The following is a 19784-nucleotide window of genomic DNA, read 5'->3' on the forward strand; positions in this document are numbered from 1 at the left end:
GTTCTAGCCTTATAACTATGCCTGAATTTTGACATTTGAATCTTCGTTTGTTATTTCTTTACAAGTAGGTATCTATCTATTTCAATATTGGGTTTTGGAAAACGTAAACAAAGATCTTTCAGGCCGTTTCGATCATCTTGTAACAGGACTTGGATTTCCTGATCTCTTTAGATTTGTTAAAGATTTTTTCCTGCAATTCCTCTCAATCTCATTAGATAATGAAGAATTTAGTAGAACTGATTCATTTACATACTTATCTAATGGTTCTATTTGTTTATCTATTGCTCAGAGTGCTTCTTGTGCTACTGGGAAAAACGTTCCTTTTAATATAAAGCAATTACCGATACAGGCATACATTCTAGATTTTTTTTTCTTTTTTTCAGAAGCTCTCTATATTTTCTGGATCTCTAAAGTGCATTGATAAAACAATGCTACAATCATAGAATCCTTAGAATATTTTCGTAATGTAAAAGTAATGTTTTGCAGATAGTTACAAATGTAGGTATGTGCACAAATGCAAAATATTATTCTTTATCATGACATCGATTTTCCAATTTGCAAACTTACAATAGAGCGTTCCCAATGGAAGTTTAGTTTGCCGTGATTTCACGTCAGTTTGTTCTTTGTTGATTTGTCAAAGATACAGGCATTGAAGATAACATGATGGATACAAGCCTTGATAAATTGGGTAAGTATTCACAGTATGCATATAGGGTCAGATAGAAAAACTACATGTTCACAAGCATAATGTAAGTTTATCTATTGCTCAGAGTGCTTCTTGTGCTACTGGGAAAAACGTTCCTTTTAATATAAAGCAATTACCGATACAAGCATATATTCTAGATTTTTTTCTTTTTTCAGAAGCTCTCTATATTTTCTGGATCTCTAAGCGCATTGATAAAACAATGCTACAATCATAGAATCCTTAGAATATTTTCGTAATGTAAAAGTAATGTTTTGCAGATAGTTACAAATGTAGTTATTTGGAAATATTTTATTACTTTTTTTGATGATGTGTAGTTGCCCAAATACAAAACTCGTCACATGAAAATATTTGCCATCAGGTTGGTCTGATCTGGTCCGTGTCGGTATGCTGTTTGACACGTGAGTTCTTTGGCAGAGGGGTCAATGTCTCCGAATATGGTGGATATGATTGACAACTATGAAATAATGCATGCTTTATTGTCATTGTTTGTTTGTGTTCATGTGCCGAAGAGTGGCAACGGCTCAAAATGCCTTTTGTTGACAGTTTACAAGGTTAGAGGCTCGAACTCCATCTCTTAGTGGACAGGTCAAATATTTTTTGAATTGTTGTTGAGAGTGTTGCTATTTGAAGGTACTCCAAGAATCTACCCATATGACAGCAGGATGGGCTAATCTCTTGACTCTTGTACAATACCCATAAAAAGGGAAGTACTTGGAAATAAACCAGATTATAAAACATACTTACATATGCGTGATAGAATGAGCAAAATCTAATGCTCTTTTTGACGACCGTAAAATTTGTTTCCGATCAATATATCGAATGAGAGGAACTGGCAATGTTCTTTTCCAACAAGCAGGGCCCGTCCCTCCGGGAATTATTTAGCCCGTAGTTTATTCGATCAGTACCTATGTACCTACCTAATTTGTTTAATATTCAGTACACTTTTAAAAACATACCAAAAGGGGCTCCATAACATCGGGCCCAGAATCAGCTAATAACTTCAGGGTTCCAAATGTTCTAATTGTGATATAAATTCCTTCGAGCATAGTTTGTTGATGTTGTTGCATTGATATTTGCATTAAGACTTCTACTGTTAGCTCAACACAATATGACTACAATACCAGTGAGATCTAGGTAGATGTTCTTCACATGGATTCATACAATCTGTTCCATTTCATGTTGCATCTGTACTACCTCCTTGAAGCAGTGGTAATTACTTGCCATCATTATTTGTGCTTGTGTTGTGTACTTCTGATGAAAAATAACATGCATCAATATTAGTTTGCTTTACCTACATGATGGTAACTGCGATTTGTCAAAGATACAGGCATTGAAGATAACATGATGGATACTGTGGATACAAGCCTTGATAAATTGGGTAAGTATTCACAGTATGCATATAGGGTCAGATAGAAAAACTACATGTTCACAAGCATAATGTAGGTATACAATGAAGTGCATATTTCACATTCTGCAACATGGATGTTCTTCACATGAATTCATACAATCTGTTCCATTCCATGTTGCATCTGTACTACCTCCTTGAAGCAGTGGTAATTACTTACCATCATTATTTGTGCTTGTGTTGTGTACTTCTGATGAAAAATAACATGCATCAATATTAGTTTGCTTTACCTACATGATGGTAACTGTTTTGAAAAATTGTACTCAGGGGAGATATTGAGGATAACCTCTTTACAAAATGTTGTTCATACTCCCTGAAACGAATCTACCTTTTCCTAAGAATAAAGATTGATTGAAGTTAGGAATAGTTTTACAAACATGAAAGCCATTATCTAGGTTTAGAGTAGCAATACCTTTGGGCAATGTGTATTTCTGTGTTTAGACCTAAGGTGATTTACAGAATATACTTAGGTACATATCTACAGTGTATGTGCATCGCTCTTAGAATAGAAAAAGCTAGATTCATCCTACAACCAGTAGACTATGTAGGAAAGTTGAATATTTACATTGACGATCCTATCAATCATACATGTTTATAGTCATAACCTTATACTGTAATGGTAATGAGTTACCCCAGAGCTTAGTGCCGCATAGCTCGTACATAACTAATTTGTTTTATCAGGAAAGTTTATAATGACTGTATGCACCCAATGCACTGCCTCTGATTAACTAGTTGTAACGCGTGTGCATTCGCTCGTTATAAGAATCTGATTATAGAAAAGTGTTAAAACTTATTAGAGCTTATCTTGATGCAACAAACACTTGGCTTGATGAGAAGCGGTCAAACACAACACTTGACTTTCAGCAGATAGAGAGAATGCTTGGTACTTGTACCAGACTTCCTCAATATGTAAGGATCAAGAACGAGGAATAACTTGGAAATCAATACTGATGTCTAATAGAGATGAATTCAACGCAGTAAGATAAAACAAGAATGGTGTAAATACCTACCAGTAAATATTGTATTCAAAAGAGCTACGGAAATACGTATCAGAGTCCAATTTGTCCTCATTTCAATCCAAATTTACATAAGAAGCTCTTGTGAAGAAGAAAACATCTCTTCAATATTATTTAATGAGGACTAACTTGGAAATCAATACCTACTGATGTCTAATAGAGATGAATTCAACGCAGTAAGATAAAACAGGAATGGTGTAAATACCAGTAAATATTGTATTCAAAAGAGCTACGAAAATACGTATGTATCAGAGTCCAATTTGTCCTCATTTCAATCCAAATTTACATAAGAAGCTCTTGTGAAGAAGAAAACATCTCTTCAATATTATTTAAATTTTTGATTTCCAATATAGATCAGGTCTTTAACCATAAAATAAACTGGATTATTAACATTGAAATTTAAAATGCAGCAATTCAGCTATCTCTGTGCAAATTTGAAGACTCGAATGAATTTGCTGATACATTAGTGCCTTACTGGGCGTATGAATAAATTCTAGTCCAGTCCAACTAATGGAAGATTAATTTTCATTTCAAATCAAACGTTGTTTGTGCTAACTTGTTAAACGATTAAGGGATTATACTGCAGTAGTTTATTGGTTTGGCACAACAAACCACTTTTAGAAGGTGGTATTGAAAAAATAATTCAAACTGATTTGCCCGATCTGCCTACGTATTGTTCTAATTTATTTTGTAATATTTCACGATAAATTCATATCAACCAAAGTGTCTAGGGCGATATATTTATGTAAACTACCAGTGGCGACGTGAGACATGATTGAAAATAATGGTTTTAATATCAAAGGAAATGATTGGAATGTTGGCAAGAAGCTATCTAGAAAACGATATACAGCTTCTACCTAAGGGAGAGATGTAACAGAATAGGTAGATCTTTTTGTTGCTGCTGTTCATACTGAGATTATTACTTGTACTTCCTCTCACATTTGTATGTATGTATTATTTCTTTCTCATCCCATTCTGTACCCAGACACCTATTTACTAGAATTTTCTGGTACTTTTAGCATATCCAACGGAAAAGATAGTAAAATCTTTATCTTCATCCATCTGTTCAACTTGACCCCTAACTCTATCAGTTGCCAGGTTAAGTAGACAAACCGACTCGGTACGTCGAGTACAATAAGCAATAATCAGAGTTATGTTAGTTTTACACCTTACTGACCTGACATTGAAATTTAATTAGTATTAGGTGTGTAGGTGTGTTCTTACACTTCGTGAACAAATGATTAGAAATAAATTGTATGTATAACAAAATTAAATTTACTAGGTATTGGAATATTTTTCTTTGCTACTGAAACAGTGGAAGTATCATTGTTGGAAGTAGGTATAATTGTGGATTGTGGGACATGTAAAAACATTCCACAGAAATTGATCTAAAAGTATGAAATCAAATGCTAGGGTGAACATTTTAAGCTTGAAAATCCTCATGTTTTTTTATTGTGGAAAATATTCTTGTGAAATACTTGAAAAATTAAAATAAAAATTAAAAAGACAATTGAGATTCAATAAGACATTCAACGAAGAAAGTTTGGTGAGCTTTTGGCAATACTCAGATTCCCATCATCAGACCAAAAAGATGCGAGAGAGGTGTTTACTCTACGAGCGCTGGAGTTGAAGTACAATAATTACCTATTTTTAATAATTATTTTCATTTTTTTTTTTTTTTCTTATGAACATAAGAAATGATAAAAATCTACCTAGGTACCTACTTTTAGGAGTTTGCCTAGTAACTGTATAATACCTATTTAGTTAGGTACTCGCCATTTCCATGATCTGACTTACCTAGGATAAGACATAAAAGTATCTATTCATATGAGTAGTAGGAGAACTGCAAATGTTGCACATCTTTTTCTATCGAGATGATGATATGTTTACGGCTCATATATCATAGCACATCACAATAAAGTGCTATCAGATTGCGATTTTACTCCTCTGCCAATCTCTTTTCTTCCAACATCTTCATAACCTCAAACTTCTTGTCAATTGTGTGAAATATTGCATCAAAACACATTGTTAGGAATATAAGTATGTAACCAACACTTTCTCATTGCATTGTAAAGGTTCCCTGTACATAACGTACTAAAAAGTGAAAAAAGTGGGATACTTTTTATTTTTTTATATTTATATCTTGTAGGTCTGTACAACTCTAAAGAATAACAATTAAATTTATTTGTTGGGATTAAAATAATTAAGTAATTGAAGGATTAAAATCTGTTTTGTTCTTCTTCAAATGACGACAAAGAATTAAATACCTGTTGGGTGCAAGTAGAATCTCCACTAATGCTGGTGTATTTGACATCTCCACCAATACCTACTGGTTCATTTGGCATTTCCACCAATACGGGTAGATTTGACATATCCATATAATATGAAGTAGATACCTACCTGCTGTAGAACATGAAGTGCATATGACATCTCCACTAATTCACTGATTTGTATTGATATTATTTATGATCGCTGGAGTTTTCTCGAGATTCATTATACTTTTCTTGCCTTCTATTGTTCCATATATGCCCATACCTATTTTGGCTTTCTATCTACTGTTTATGCGACTCGTATAAATTCGAAAGTTGATAATTTTTATTTTTTAGGTTTGATATTTGTCCCTCTCACGCATATCTATCGGTACTTCGTAAAGTATGAACTTAAAACAGAGCCATTAATTTCCAAAGAGCGTCATAAACTCGGCCATAAGCTACATGAATGTAAGAACCTACTGGTCTGAACTGCAGGTCTTATTCTGTTGAAGTTATTAATGGGCACCTTGCAATAATTACTGCTGCTTCAAATGAGTGACTTTCATGCCCTGATATCTCTATGGTATATTCATTAGGACTTATAATTTATACCCAGTAAACTTGGCCGTACGAACAACTGAGGCCAGAGGCAAAGAATTTCTAGAACGATATTGTTGGATAACTTTACATGTTTATTTGTTTACAATTCCCACTAAAATTAATTTAGGTAAATACCTACCTACCTAATTGTACAGTGATGTTAAATGGAAGCATTTGTTGAAACATCCCAATGTTACATTTACAAGTTCCCACCAACTTGAACTTTGCAAATTTACGATGTGAATGAAGTATAAACTTCATCTCAATTCTTAACACATTCCGAATGGATCTTCGTTTTATTTTTGATACTCTGTTTAGTAAATGGTCTTTTAACTTTGTGTAGAGTCTACCTGTTTTGTTGTGTATGAACATCTGTATGCAAATTTTGTTTTGAAAGTTCAAGATCACATTATGTATTGGTCTAAATTGTTTTATGTAAATTCGATACATTTCTTTTCGATACGTGCATAGAGATAATGTCGAGCTTCTTGTCCCCGATGGTTGTTTTTATCAAATTAACTAAATATACAATGCCACCATTAGGAAATACAGTCCTAACATGAATTTCAAGTTGTACAGTATAACACCACAAAAACATACATAGAAATGAGATGAGTTAACTTTGTGTAGAGTCTACCTGTTTTGTTGTGTATGAACATCTATATGCAAATTTTATTTTGAAAGTTCAAGATCACATTATGTATTGGTCTAAATTGTTTTATGTAAATTCGATACATTTCTTTTCGATACGTACATAGAGATAATGTCGAGCTTCTTGTCCCCGATGGTTGTTTTTATCAAATTAACTAAATATACCATGCCACCATTAGGAAATACAGTCCTAACATGAATTTCAAGTTGTACAGTATAACACCACAAAAACATACATAGAAATGAGATGAGTTTCAGTCGTATGCATTTGTGTAAGCAGAAAATAAGCTTCTTTTCCTATAATAATAGTCGAACATGGGAACTTGGCGCATTTGAGATGATGTCAATCTTGGTTTTGATCTTGTGTCCAATGTGTGTCACATTATCAACATCGAAGCATATCACAATATCCAACTGGAACATGGATTATGTTTGCTTTTTAGCATTTGTGTAAGCAGATAATAAGCTTCTTTTCCTATATAATAATAGTCGAACATGGGAACTTGGCGCATTTGAGATGATGTCAATCTTGTTTATGTTTGTTTCTACCAAGAAGTGAATCGTCTATGTTTGAATGATGTTATTGAGAGCCATTGCAATGTCATTTGTCAACATGAAATTAAAATGTTAATGTCTTCGTATCTTCTTGAAAGCAATTTGAGTTAATACATGTCCTGATGTTTTCTATCTTGTCTTGGTTGTTTTATTTGTCTTTGTGTGTTTGTCTGATCAGGCATGAATGTGTGTCTTGATGCTATTATCTGTCTAAGCGTTAAAAGCGATTATCATGTGTGTACCTCTGTCTTATAATCCATTCATATACAGCTCGAGATGTGTTTATTCTACGATGTCTGAAAAGTTCATTATTAGTTTATCTCCCGTCTATCTATATCAATATCTATAATCAATGAATTCGTTTATTTGATTACGAAACATATGAGTGATTGTATCCTATTCAACGTTTCAAACGGGTTTATTAATTTCACTAAGGTCTAAATCTACTAATGAATTAGAACAGCATTCAAAATCCAAATACATACATGATGAATGTTGTTTTTCGCCTTCATATTGAAAGCCCACCCTTTAGATTTTACAATTCGCTTGTCTTGTCACACAAGTTTACCACAATAGCTAGGATTGTCGCCATGAAAACTCTAAATCTACTAATGAATTAGAACAGCATTCAAAATCCAAATACATGATGAATGTTGTTTTTTGCCTTCATATTGAAAGCCCACCCTTTAGATTTTACAATTCGCTTGTCTTGTCACACAAGTTTACCACAATAGCTAGGATTGTCGCCATTTGTTTGAAAAGAACTTCAAGGAAACATGACCAATAATGTGGTTTTCACAAACATATTTACATTATTTATGATTGTATGCTTTTTACATTTGTTCAACTGTAGTAAAGATCCGTTTAGACTAGGCTGTAGAATAGGAAATTGCATTTTCTCAACTTTGTATCTATCTATTGATGTTTCATGCCGGTACTAGTCAATATTATGTTGTTGATGTTGACAACATTGTTTTATCTGGGTCTGGATATGCAACCTAATTATTTCGGTATTTAATTGTTCCAAAATTGTGTCTAACATTATGTCATCAGATGTAAGTGAATACCCATTTTGTAATCCCACACAATTTTTTAGATGTTATCAGGTTATCACAAAGTCGCCATGTTGAATCATGTGGCACACTTGTCTAAAAAATTTGAAGTTTTAAATTTAATATCAATATTTCGGAGATAACAGCTTGAATTTGATTCCATTCGGATTTTATATTCCATTAAAACCCACACCATCCATCAATTGGATTGTACAATATTTTTTTATAGCATACAGTACCTATAGTATCTCTTAAATTAAAAATTCATTTCTGACTTCTTGACCCTATGAAGGTCAGAGATTTACTTGACGCACTTCTTTTATGGGGATCTGATAATCTGACATTTAAATCAGTCAATGTCAGAGTGGATATCAGTACCTATACTTCTGACTCTGATTCGTAACGCGAGTCATATTTATTATTATCTGATCAGGTGCGGATATGTTCATCATCAATCTGGAACATTTACCCCCGGGTTTACAGTCACATATGAGCATTGAGCACATCGAGCAGTGAGCATTAGGTTGACTTTTTCAAGTATCTGTGCTTGTGCAGAAGTCTAAATTAATTTGATATTTAATTGAAGTCCCTGAAATCAGAGCTTTGATTGTACCTAAATAACATGTACATATGTATGTAATTTAGAAATTTCGATATCGAATTTCGATTTTATTGTTTCCTTCCAACTATTTAGATTTTTTACATTTGGTCAATTCCATAAAGTGTCTCGAATGACAGATTTTAGGCTTTCTTTTATTATAAAGCCAGTCCTGAGCCTGTTTCCATAAATTGTGTTCTGTTTCTTTATCAACTTCTAAAGAATGCATCGTATGATAGATGATAAAAAACCATGTTCCTTCGGTAGATCAGTGGTTGAACTTCCTATGTCTTACAAATTCCTGGGTAGATAATAACAAAACATAGCTTGCAGCTTTTCAACCGGACAATTAAGCTCGATTTGCTCGCTCTTTAAGAACTCTGGTAGTACTTTAGTGGGTACATAGTAAGGGATTTAATTCTGGTAAAAAGGATTCACTTGCCTTTGGACAACTGCAGTTACTGTTAATTCACATTTCTTCAATAATGACACAAAACTAGTCCCACAAAATGTCAATAATATTGGAATCATAAAATGTTTAGCAAAATTTATTTCTTATTTTTGAAATGATTAGTATAAATTGCAACGATACACCTACATAGTTAGGTACTAATCCTGCACATTTATCAAGAGGTTATTTTTTATCTCAAATACTTATCCCTCATAATCATAATACAAACCATCCAAATATCTAGGTAATCTTTGATTAATCAAACAATCAAATCCCAAGATCTAACGATGGACCCTTATCAAAATTTCTCCTATTCGTGAACTTTCCTTTTCGTACATCCAACACTGGTTTGATATTCAAGAAGAAGATTAAATAAAAGTTTAAACATAAAAAATAATTAATATCCTGGCGTATACATTAGATAGGAAGAGGTCAGAATGGCTGGGATCTTGTTCTGTAGCACAGGTAGGCTTTGGTCATATAAGGTTACTCTAGTTATTGACCTTTTCCAACGAACATGATACTGAGTCGCGGCTCGTGATGATTGTTTTTATTCTTGAGAGGCGATTGTTTAGAGAAATTTGTGAAGAGTGGTTTTAAATCTGCCAACCTATTGCTGTACTAACACGAAACAAAGAGTCTATTTTTTGCAATAGCAAGAGTCTATTTTTTGAAGAACTCCTTAATTTTCAAAAGCGATAAGGTCCCTCCTTAGACAATGCTTTCACAAATGACTTGGGAATTACATACATTAACCTTTGCATAATTATTGAAGGTGAGAGAAAAATGTTATCCACTTCATTTAGTAAGGAAAAGGTTAAGGTTAGCCACACCATCTGAACTGAATTTACCGACGTTGAAAATCCTTCCTGGTATTTTCGGTACAGTTGATATCTAGTTATCTACATACATTCGAATACGTAATTTGAAAATATTGATAGGAATCTCTTCATGCTGTTGTTACCACAATCATTTGTTGCACCAATTTTCCGATCTAGAATATATCTCGGGAGGGATCCATTTCAGCTGATTCCGAAACTGAGCAGACTCTCTTCTTCAGTTTTCTTGTAATGCCCTCAACTTGTCAAAGGCAAGGGTTTACCTTCGCCATTGGACTCAATGTTGAAGAATTTGTAGTTTTGCCTTCACACATCTTGGTTTTCATCACGTCACACTAATGACTGTAATTTGATCATCTGGATCAGGAATTTAACGTTGCTGAGGGCACCCTGTATGTCTGCTTGTTTATTATTGCTGCTCAAAGTGAGATCAAAGTTATTGTTTTGTTGATATTATTTATGACCGCTGGAGTTTTCTCGAGATTCATTATACTTTTCTTGCCTTCTATTGTTCCATATATGCCCATAACTATTTTGGCTCTCTATCTACTGTTTATGCAACTCTTACAATTTCGAAAGTTGATAATTTATATTTTTTTAGGTTTGATATTTGTTCCTCTCACGCATATCTATCGGTACTTCGTAAAGTATGAACTTAAAACAGAGCCATTAATTTCTAAAGAGCGTCATAAACTCGGCCATAAGCTACATGAATGTAAGAACCTACTGGTCTGAACTGCAGGTCTTATTCTGTTGAAGTTATTAATGGGCACCTTGCAATAATTACTGCTGCTTCAAATGAGTGACTTTCATGCCCTGATATCTCTATGGTATATTCATTAGGACTTATAATTTATACCCAGTAAACTTGGCCGTACGAACAACTCAGGCCAGAGGCTCTTTCTTAAAGAATTTTTAGAACGATATTGTTGGATAACTTTACATGTTTATTTGTTTACAATTCCCACTAAAATTAATTCAGGTAAATACCTACCTAATTGTACAGTGTTAAATGGAAGCGTTTGTTGAAACATCCCAATGTTACATTTACAAGTTCCCACCAACTTGAACTTTGCAAATTTACGATGTGAATGAAGTATAAACTTCATCTCAATTCTTAACACATTCCGAATGGATCTTCGTTTTATTTTTGATACTCTGTTTAGTAAATGGTCTTTTAACTTTGTGTAGAGTCTACCTGTTTTGTTGTGTATGAACATCTGTATGCAAATTTTGTTTTGAAAGTTCAAGATCACATTATGTATTGGTCTAAATTGTTTTATGTAAATTCGATACATTTCTTTTCGATACGTACATAGAGATAATGTCGAGCTTCTTGTCCCCGATGGTTGTTTTTATCAAATTAACTAAATATACAATGCCACCATTAGGAAATACAGTCCTAACATGAATTTCAAGTTGTACAGTATAACACCACAAAAACATACATAGAAATGAGATGAGTTTCAGTCGTATGCATTTGTGTAAGCAGAAAATAAGCTTCTTTTCCTATAATAATAGTCGAACATGGGAACTTGGCGCATTTGAGATGATGTCAATCTTGTTTATGTTTGTTTCTACCAAGAAGTGAATCGTCTATGTTTGAATGATGTTATTGAGAGCCATTGCAATGTCATTTGTCAACATGAAATTAAAATGTTAATGTCTTCGTATCTTCTTGAAAGCAATTTGAGTTAATACATGTCCTGATGTTTTCTATCTTGTCTTGGTTGTTTTATTTGTCTTTGTGTGTTTGTCTGATCAGGCATGAATGTGTGTCTTGATGCTATTATCTGTCTAAGCGTTAAAAGCGATTATCATGTGTGTACCTCTGTCTTATAATCCATTCATATACAGCTCGAGATGTGTTTATTCTACGATGTCTGAAAAGTTCATTATTAATTTATCTCCCGTCTATCTATATCAATATCTATAATCAATGAATTCGTTTATTTGATTACGAAACATATGAGTGATTGTATCCTATTCAACGTTTCAAACGGGTTTATTAATTTCACTAAGGTCGAAAACTCTAAATCTACTAATGAATTAGAACAGCATTCAAAATCCAAATACATACATGATGAATGTTGTTTTTCGCCTTCATATTGAAAGCCCACCCTTTAGATTTTACAATTCGCTTGTCTTGTCACACAAGTTTACCACAATAGCTAGGATTGTCGCCATTTGTTTGAAAAGAACTTCAAGGAAACATGACCAATAATGTGGTTTTCACAAACATATTTACATTATTTATGATTGTATGCTTTTTACATTTGTTCAACTGTAGTAAAGATCCGTTTAGACTAGGCTGTAGAATAGGAAATTGCATTTTCTCAACTTTGTATCTATCTATTGATGTTTCATGCCGGTACTAGTCAATATTATGTTGTTGATGTTGACAACATTGTTTTATCTGGGTCTGGATATGCAACCTAATTATTTCGGTATTTCTTAATTGTTCCAAAATCATTATAATGTTGACAACATTGTTTTATCTGGGTCTGGATATGCAACCTAATTATTTCGGTATTTAATTGTTCCAAAATTGTGTCTAACATTATGTCATCAGATGTAAGTGAATACCCATTTTGTAATCCCACACAATTTTTTAGATGTTATCAGGTTATCACAAAGTCGCCATGTTGAATCATGTGGCACACTTGTCTAAAAAATTTGAAGTTTTAAATTTAATATCAATATTTCGGAGATAACAGCTTGAATTTGATTCCATTCGGATTTTATATTCCATTAAAACCCACACCATCCATCAATTGGATTGTACAATATTTTTTTATAGCATACAGTACCTATAGTATCTCTTAAATTAAAAATTCATTTCTGACTTCTTGACCCTATGAAGGTCAGAGATTTACTTGACGCACTTCTTTTATGGGGATCTGATAATCTGACATTTAAATCAGTCAATGTCAGAGTGGATATCAGTATACTTCTGACTCTGATTCGTAACGCGAGTCATATTTATTATTATCTGATCAGGTGCGGATATGTTCATCATCAATCTGGAACATTTACCCCCGGGTTTACAGTCACATATGAGCATTGAGCACATCGAGCAGTGAGCATTAGGTTGACTTTTTCAAGTATCTGTGCTTGTGCAGAAGTCTAAATTAATTTGATATTTAATTGAAGTCCCTGAAATCAGAGCTTTGATTGTACCTAAATAACATGTACATATGTATGTAATTTAGAAATTTCGATATCGAATTTCGATTTTATTGTTTCCTTCCAACTATTTAGATTTTTTACATTTGGTCAATTCCATAAAGTGTCTCGAATGACAGATTTTAGGCTTTCTTTTATTATAAAGCCAGTCCTGAGCCTGTTTCCATAAATTGTGTTCTGTTTCTTTATCAACTTCTAAAGAATGCATCGTATGATAGATGATAAAAAACCATGTTCCTTCGGTAGATCAGTGGTTGAACTTCTTGTACTTCCTCTCACATTTGTATGTATGTATTATTTCTTTCTCATCCCATTCTGTACCCAGATACCTATTTACTAGAATTTTCTGGTACTTTTAGCATATCCAACGGAAAAGATAGTAAAATCTTTATCTGCATCCATCTGTTCAACTTGACCCCTAACTCTATCAGTTGCCAGGTTAAGTAGACAAACGGACTCGGTACGTCGAGTACAATAAGCAATTACCTATCACAGCATTACTAAATGCCTCTTTTACTATTAATTCTCATCCACCATCAATCTTCTTACACTGGTAATGCCGCCATTAGTCGCTACTCGATTAAAGCAGCCACCTAATTGTCCTCACGAGGCCGAGTACACCTCGAACTCCAAGCAAAGAGCCGAAAAAACTTCCCAGGACCTCCGGCGTGAAAGCCTAATGTAATACCCACTCGACCAAGGTTTTTTTTTAATATATAGAAAAAACTACAAAATTAAGTAGGTAATTATTACTTACATAGATCTGAATAATAGATATTACATGGCTTATGATTGGTTAAATGTAAATTAGATTCACTAGCATAGGAAGAAACGTTCTGAAATCAGAGGAGAGAAAACGTGAACAAAATTAGTGAGGGCGAGTGTTAAAAAAGATGAATGGCCAGCCTAGTTGACCCTGGGGATAGCGCGTCTGCTATAAGTCCTATTTCATTATCAGCCTCTGTGGTACTTCCGCCAAGGAGATATGGATTTTCAACTTCAACACCCTGGCTACCAAAGCATATTCCATGGTGTTTACCCATAGAAACTCATAATATATTAAAACGTTTTCCTTAACATGAGAGACAGACTCTTTAATTCTTGGAATTGCTTCAACAAAAAATAGCGTCATTTCACTCAAAGGCCCTTTTTCAGATAGCCATTTAAAATATATAAGTGGCTTAGTGGCCCGTGACAGCAAGTGTGGACACGCTATTACACCTAAAGAGGAAGAAAAACACATCTAGAATGTTGTGTGGCGCGAAGGACAAGAAAACCAACCCAAAATGAATAGGGGGAAAAACTCACCTCGGTAGCTCTTTTCGAAGGTGATTACCTGCCGGCCGGCGTAGAGGTAGAGATGGGATGCTCCTGAGCTGGGCGAGTTATTAAAAAAGGGGTGACACTTTGGGGAGAGATTTTGAACTTTATAATTTTAACGGGATGAGTTTCCGAGTAACAATAATAGAAAGTAAAAATGAGAGAAATTGGTAAGATGTTAATTGAGTGGTAGGTGATAGGCAACCATAATAAAATAAAAATATAACTAACTATACTTACATTGGTTCTACGTGGTTGACTACTAGACGTAATATTATTGGCAGGGGGCCTACTCGTGTTGATAAGCGCAGCAGCTGTGGCCACATTGTGAAGACTTGTACTAAGTAGAGGTCCGTCATAGTAGGACTTTATCACAGTCTGTGAAAAATCACAACAAAAAGGATCAAGGTTAGATTTCAAGAATCCTCTTCAGAGGGAGATAACGGACACTAGGTATTAAAGATCTGATTTAGAGGAGAGGAATAAGCACTATGTTAGATTCAAGAATTCTCCTCACAGGGAGATAAGGGACTCTGGGACCAAAGTGATGATGTATCATAACTAGGGCGTTCTTGTTAAAGATTTTAAAGTTGACCCCCCCTGGGGCCGCCCCTGATAATGCCGAAAAATTGATATCGTCGAAAAAAGGTTCCCCTTAAAATAAAGAAATACGTGTTTTAGCGTTTTTCCAGATTACAAACGGTTCTCGAGTTTTCAGGGGTTCGTTTTCCCAGATTACCTTATGTTTTCAGGGGTGGCAAGTTTTCTATTGAACACCCTGTATATGAACTTACATGAGTAACAGGGGGAGGGGTCTGATATATTTTACTAGTTGGAGGAGATTGAGATGACGGTAATGATGGTACGGGAGAGGAATTCGATGACCGAGGTTCCTGCTTGAATATCTGAAATCAAAAGAGAAGTTAGAATAGAATAGAATAGAATATATGTTTTATTTGCACATAAGATACATGAAAGTACATTGTACAATGGTCAATTTCTAATCTAAATCCTACAAGTCTACCCTTTACACAGTTTCTAAATTCTACAGTACAAAACATTGCTTCTAAATTCTACAGAAATCTTCACACCTTTATAGAATACGATTTACGATACACCTTATGGAAGGTGTGTGAACACATTTTGGGCCATTGTTTGGGCCGTGCAAGCATACAAAAACACAACCTAGAAGTGCTTTTAAACATAAAGTACAAGGGTTGTTTGAAACAACTCCGCATGTAACAATAATAGAAAGTAAAACAGAGGATGATTTGCTGCATATAATCCTTGGCCTTCTTACCTGGGAATAGTGGGAAGCTACCTTTTTATTTACAACAGGAAGTTTTGAGATTATAGTTTGGCAAAAAATCCCCAAATTTTACGTAGGTATCTACAAGTCTCCTCCAAGCTACGAATCACAAAGTTTTCCATGACAAACTAATCGAAACCTGAGGTGTATTTTCCTTTCGGGAAACTTTCGGAAAAGTGAACCGGTTCCGATGGCGTACCTTCTTGGACATCCTATGGTTTCGTACTGGTACCATTTCGATTTCCAAAAGTGAACCGGTTCCGTTTCCCGAAAGGGAAATCACCTACGCTAAACCAAAACCTACAAAAAACAATGGGGCACAAAAAGAAAAGCCAACACGAACGTCTAAAAATACAGAGAGGGGGTAACACGAAGCATTGCTGTACAATGGGGGGCGGGGTAGTGCTGCAAACAAGTGACCAAACAAATCATGCTGTAAAAGGTAACAAAGCGCACCTGACACCAGAAGAATAGCCTGAGGTGGTCCTCCCTATACTAGCACCTGAAGAACTTATCCTATAAACCAGAACAGTGAGGATAAGTGTGAGTTAGTTGATAAGAACTAAAAGTGACTACCAGTGTGTAAAGTAACTAAATTGGAAATTAGTTAATTGTAATAAAAATCGGTGTCGATGTTTGATAGAGGGAACTTCCAAGGTGTCATCATCCCGAAAGAGAACCTAGCGCTTACTAGGCAGACGTGTTATCCTACAAGGTAACTAATCTGGCTAGTACTTTTTTTCCCCTTAACAAGATTTTTTCATTCATGAATGTCACCCTGAGAAGGCAATTAATTAATCATCTCGAGTGGTAGAAATATAGATCTTTTAAGGTTTGATGGAGGAAACTGTAACAACGGAGGTCTTATCTGCCCCCGGCGGAAATCGAACCTACTTAAATGTCCTTAATAGGTCTTTCTAATCTCCTTAATCCTTAATAAAGATCCTTAATAAAAATAAATCTTAAATGGTAGAAAAATAGATCCTACATCGTAGAAAAATAGATCTTATATGGTAGAAATGACATCTACTTACACAGTATCCTGAGGTCGGTAACTGGTGGCATAATGGGGCCCCGTGGAGCCCCTCTTATTCTTCACCGGTATGTTGGTGTTATTCGGGCCGGGAGGGGAAACATTAGTAGTGGAGGGGAGGGAGGCTACGGACTCGTTACTACTGCTGCCCGTGCTGTTTAATACTTCCGAGTTTACTGTAGGGGAGGGCGAAAAGAAACAGAAAGGAATTAGTTGACGTGAAGCAGAGTTTTTTTTTTTTACTGTATGTAGTATATACCTATTGATGTATGTTAACAACCCAATGTGTTGAAACATGAAATGAACTTTTGATACTTTGAGCCACCGTATTTTTGAGCTGTATTTGATTTTGTGACTTTTTTACTTTCCTTATCCTATAGGAAGGAAAGTAATGTAATCGGGTCAAAATTTCGATGGTCAGTTTTTAGTGCCAAAACACGTTTTGAGGTCCTTAGAGCCTAAATCCAAAGTTTCAGCCATTGGTCCGTGTGTGTGTCTGTGTGTCTGTCTGTCTGTGTGTCTGTCTGTCTGTCTGTCTGTAAACAAAATATCTCGAGAACGGTAAGAGCTAGAGACTTGAAATTTGGTATGTAGATGTCAAATGTGACAAGGATGCGACACGAAACTTTTGGTTAAGACCGGTGCAACGCTTGGCGGCATTTACAAAATATCTCGAGAACGGTAAGAGCCTAGAGACTTGAATTTGGGTATGTAGATGCTCAATGTGGACAAGGCGCATGCGACTCACGGGAAAACTTTTTGGGGTTAAGCATCGGTGGGGCAACGGTTTGGGCGGGAGCATTTTACCGCTTTTTTTGGCCGGTCTTTCGCGTGTAAATTGTAAACCAATTATCTTCGGGACGGTATGAGCTAGAGACTTGAAATTTGGTATGTAGTTCACAAATGTGACAAGGATGCAACACAAAACGTTTGGTTGAGATGGTTGCTGCGCTTGGCGGTATTTTGACCGCTTTTGGACAGATTTCGACCGTTTTTTGGCGGTTTTCAGCTATACTGACTAAACGGTTAGAGATATTGTAAAAGTTACTATAGAACATAAAAATAAGCATCATTCAATAGGATAAGGAAAGTCGTGTGATGTTCACACCAGATTTTTTCCACTCATCGTACGAATTTTCTCTTTGGACTTGTTTGGCAGCGGGTGTGGTAGGGGGCCATTGTCCATGCCAGTGCAAAGAGAAATTTCGTATGATGACTGAAAAAAAAGTCACATAAATCGAATAAAGCTTTTCCTTTAGGAATTTCTCCTCTCCTGAAGTTCGTTTCCCCTTTTTCCTATGGTTTAGTACAGGCGCTCTCACGCCAAAAGATGGGAAACGAGCTTCAGAAATCAAATCAAATCAAATCAAATCAAATCGTGAACCTTTGTGGTAAAGCAGAGAGCTATTTCACAACTTTTAATCATAATAGACTCTTGAGTGGAAGGCAACCACTAGGCGAGGTTAACGCCTTAGGCGTTCTCTACCACCTAACCCTTAGAGCTCCAAAATATAAAGAAAACTTTGTTAAAGAGGTTTGACAGAGGGAACTGTAACTGCGAAGGTCTTATCGTCCGCAAATCGAAGAGAGAAGGTGGGTAGGATAGGAGAAAGCCAGCCGTTCCGAGGACGAACATTATCCGTTCAGGATAAAATCCACCCCGGGCGGGAATCGAACGCGCGGCCTAGCGCTTACAAGGCAGACGCGCTGCAAACCAGCTAACTAGCTGCAAACCAGCTAGCTTTCGATATATTTGACCGTTAAATCAGTACAGCTGAAAACCGCCAAAATAGAAGAAGTAATAGATTATACCTCGGTACCGCTTTCGCATTACTTCAAGGCACCTTTTAGTTTTTATAAATGGGAGTTTTCTCTTTTTTTTTTTCGACATCTCATTTTGCTCTATTGTAATGGACTTACCCTATTGTAATTTTCTATGAGTATCTCGACGACCACATTGCAGAACTTGATGTCCATAATGGCGGCCACAGTCTCCTCTTCCGGCCGCAGTAATGTAGGGCCGAAACACACCCCTAGATTACTGACTGTCATTAGGTTTTTATCACAGTGAGCTGCCACACTGTAAGGAAAAACAGGAATATTATTACTATCACTTCCAACAAACGTGATTGCAGAGCAAAACGGTTGGCATGCTGGGACTTTTGGGCCCAGGTATTATCTTGATGGAAGACTCAGTAACTTTGTGAAGTTCCATAACAATAGATGTAAAAGAAATAACTTATACTCTTCACTGGGTTGGTAGATTTAATTATGATTTGTTGCCATAAGTTTGTCTCTCAACTACATTTAACAGAGCCAATCAAGTTTTTACCTCACATGCAATCCTTTTTCATAGAACACAGTAAATTTACTAGGAGACAATTGTAAAGATTCTACTGTCAATGTGGTAGGTACTTTGTCTGTTGATCCACCTCAATTCAGTCCTGAAAATCCAGGGGCTTGTGATGCTATCTGATTTGGTTGCATTATAATGTTGAGTAGATGCTCAGGTTCTACTGATTGAATTATACTTCTGGTTATTTTGATCTTGTGTCCAATGTGTGTCACATTATCAACATCGAAGCATATCACAATATCCAACTGGAACATGGATTATGTTTGCTTTTTGTTCTCCCAGCTCTCATTTTTGATCTATACATATAAGGACAACCATGTTTTTATTCCTCAAAATGAAGTATGAGAGAAAACATACTGATTTGGTTTTTGTGAAAGAACGAGGATGTTCTTCCTCAAATCAGTTCTCCGGAAATGAGAGATTAAAAGAAACTTTTCAGTGATAACAACTACAAA

The 19784-nt window shown here is 35.3% G+C and overlaps 1 protein-coding gene across 1 annotated transcript; it reads right to left on the bottom strand.

Annotated features, from left to right (window-relative positions):
• Positions 1 to 14051: 14051 nt before the first annotated feature.
• Positions 14052 to 19062, bottom strand: LOC103524556 (rho GTPase-activating protein 26-like). Its single transcript, XM_026819933.1, has 4 exons — positions 18894 to 19062; positions 15426 to 15536; positions 14872 to 15009; positions 14052 to 14147 (listed from the first exon to the last, which is right to left on the bottom strand). Exons 1-4 carry the CDS (start codon positions 19023 to 19025, stop codon positions 14061 to 14063), a joined length of 468 nt encoding a protein of 155 aa, XP_026675734.1. The 5' UTR covers positions 19026 to 19062; the 3' UTR covers positions 14052 to 14060.
• Between the last annotated feature and the right edge of the window lie 722 nt (positions 19063 to 19784).

Source organism: Diaphorina citri, unplaced genomic scaffold (genome assembly GCF_000475195.1).
Source record: "Diaphorina citri unplaced genomic scaffold, Diaci psyllid genome assembly version 1.1 scaffold104, whole genome shotgun sequence".
Classification (NCBI taxonomy): domain Eukaryota; kingdom Metazoa; phylum Arthropoda; class Insecta; order Hemiptera; family Psyllidae; genus Diaphorina; species Diaphorina citri.

Excerpts from the sequence above, each read along its gene's own strand:
- LOC103524556 (XM_026819933.1), bottom strand. The coding sequence starts at position 19,025 with ATGACAGTCAGTAATCTAGGGGTGTGTTTCGGCCCTACATTACTGCGG. Across the intron at positions 15,537-18,893 it reads TCATAGAAAATTACAATAGG|ATATTCAAGCAGGAACCTCG; the intron begins GTAAGTCCATTA and ends TTTTGATTTCAG. Across the intron at positions 14,148-14,871 it reads GTCAACCACGTAGAACCAAT|AACGTTTCTTCCTATGCTAG; the intron begins GTAAGTATAGTT and ends CTCTGATTTCAG.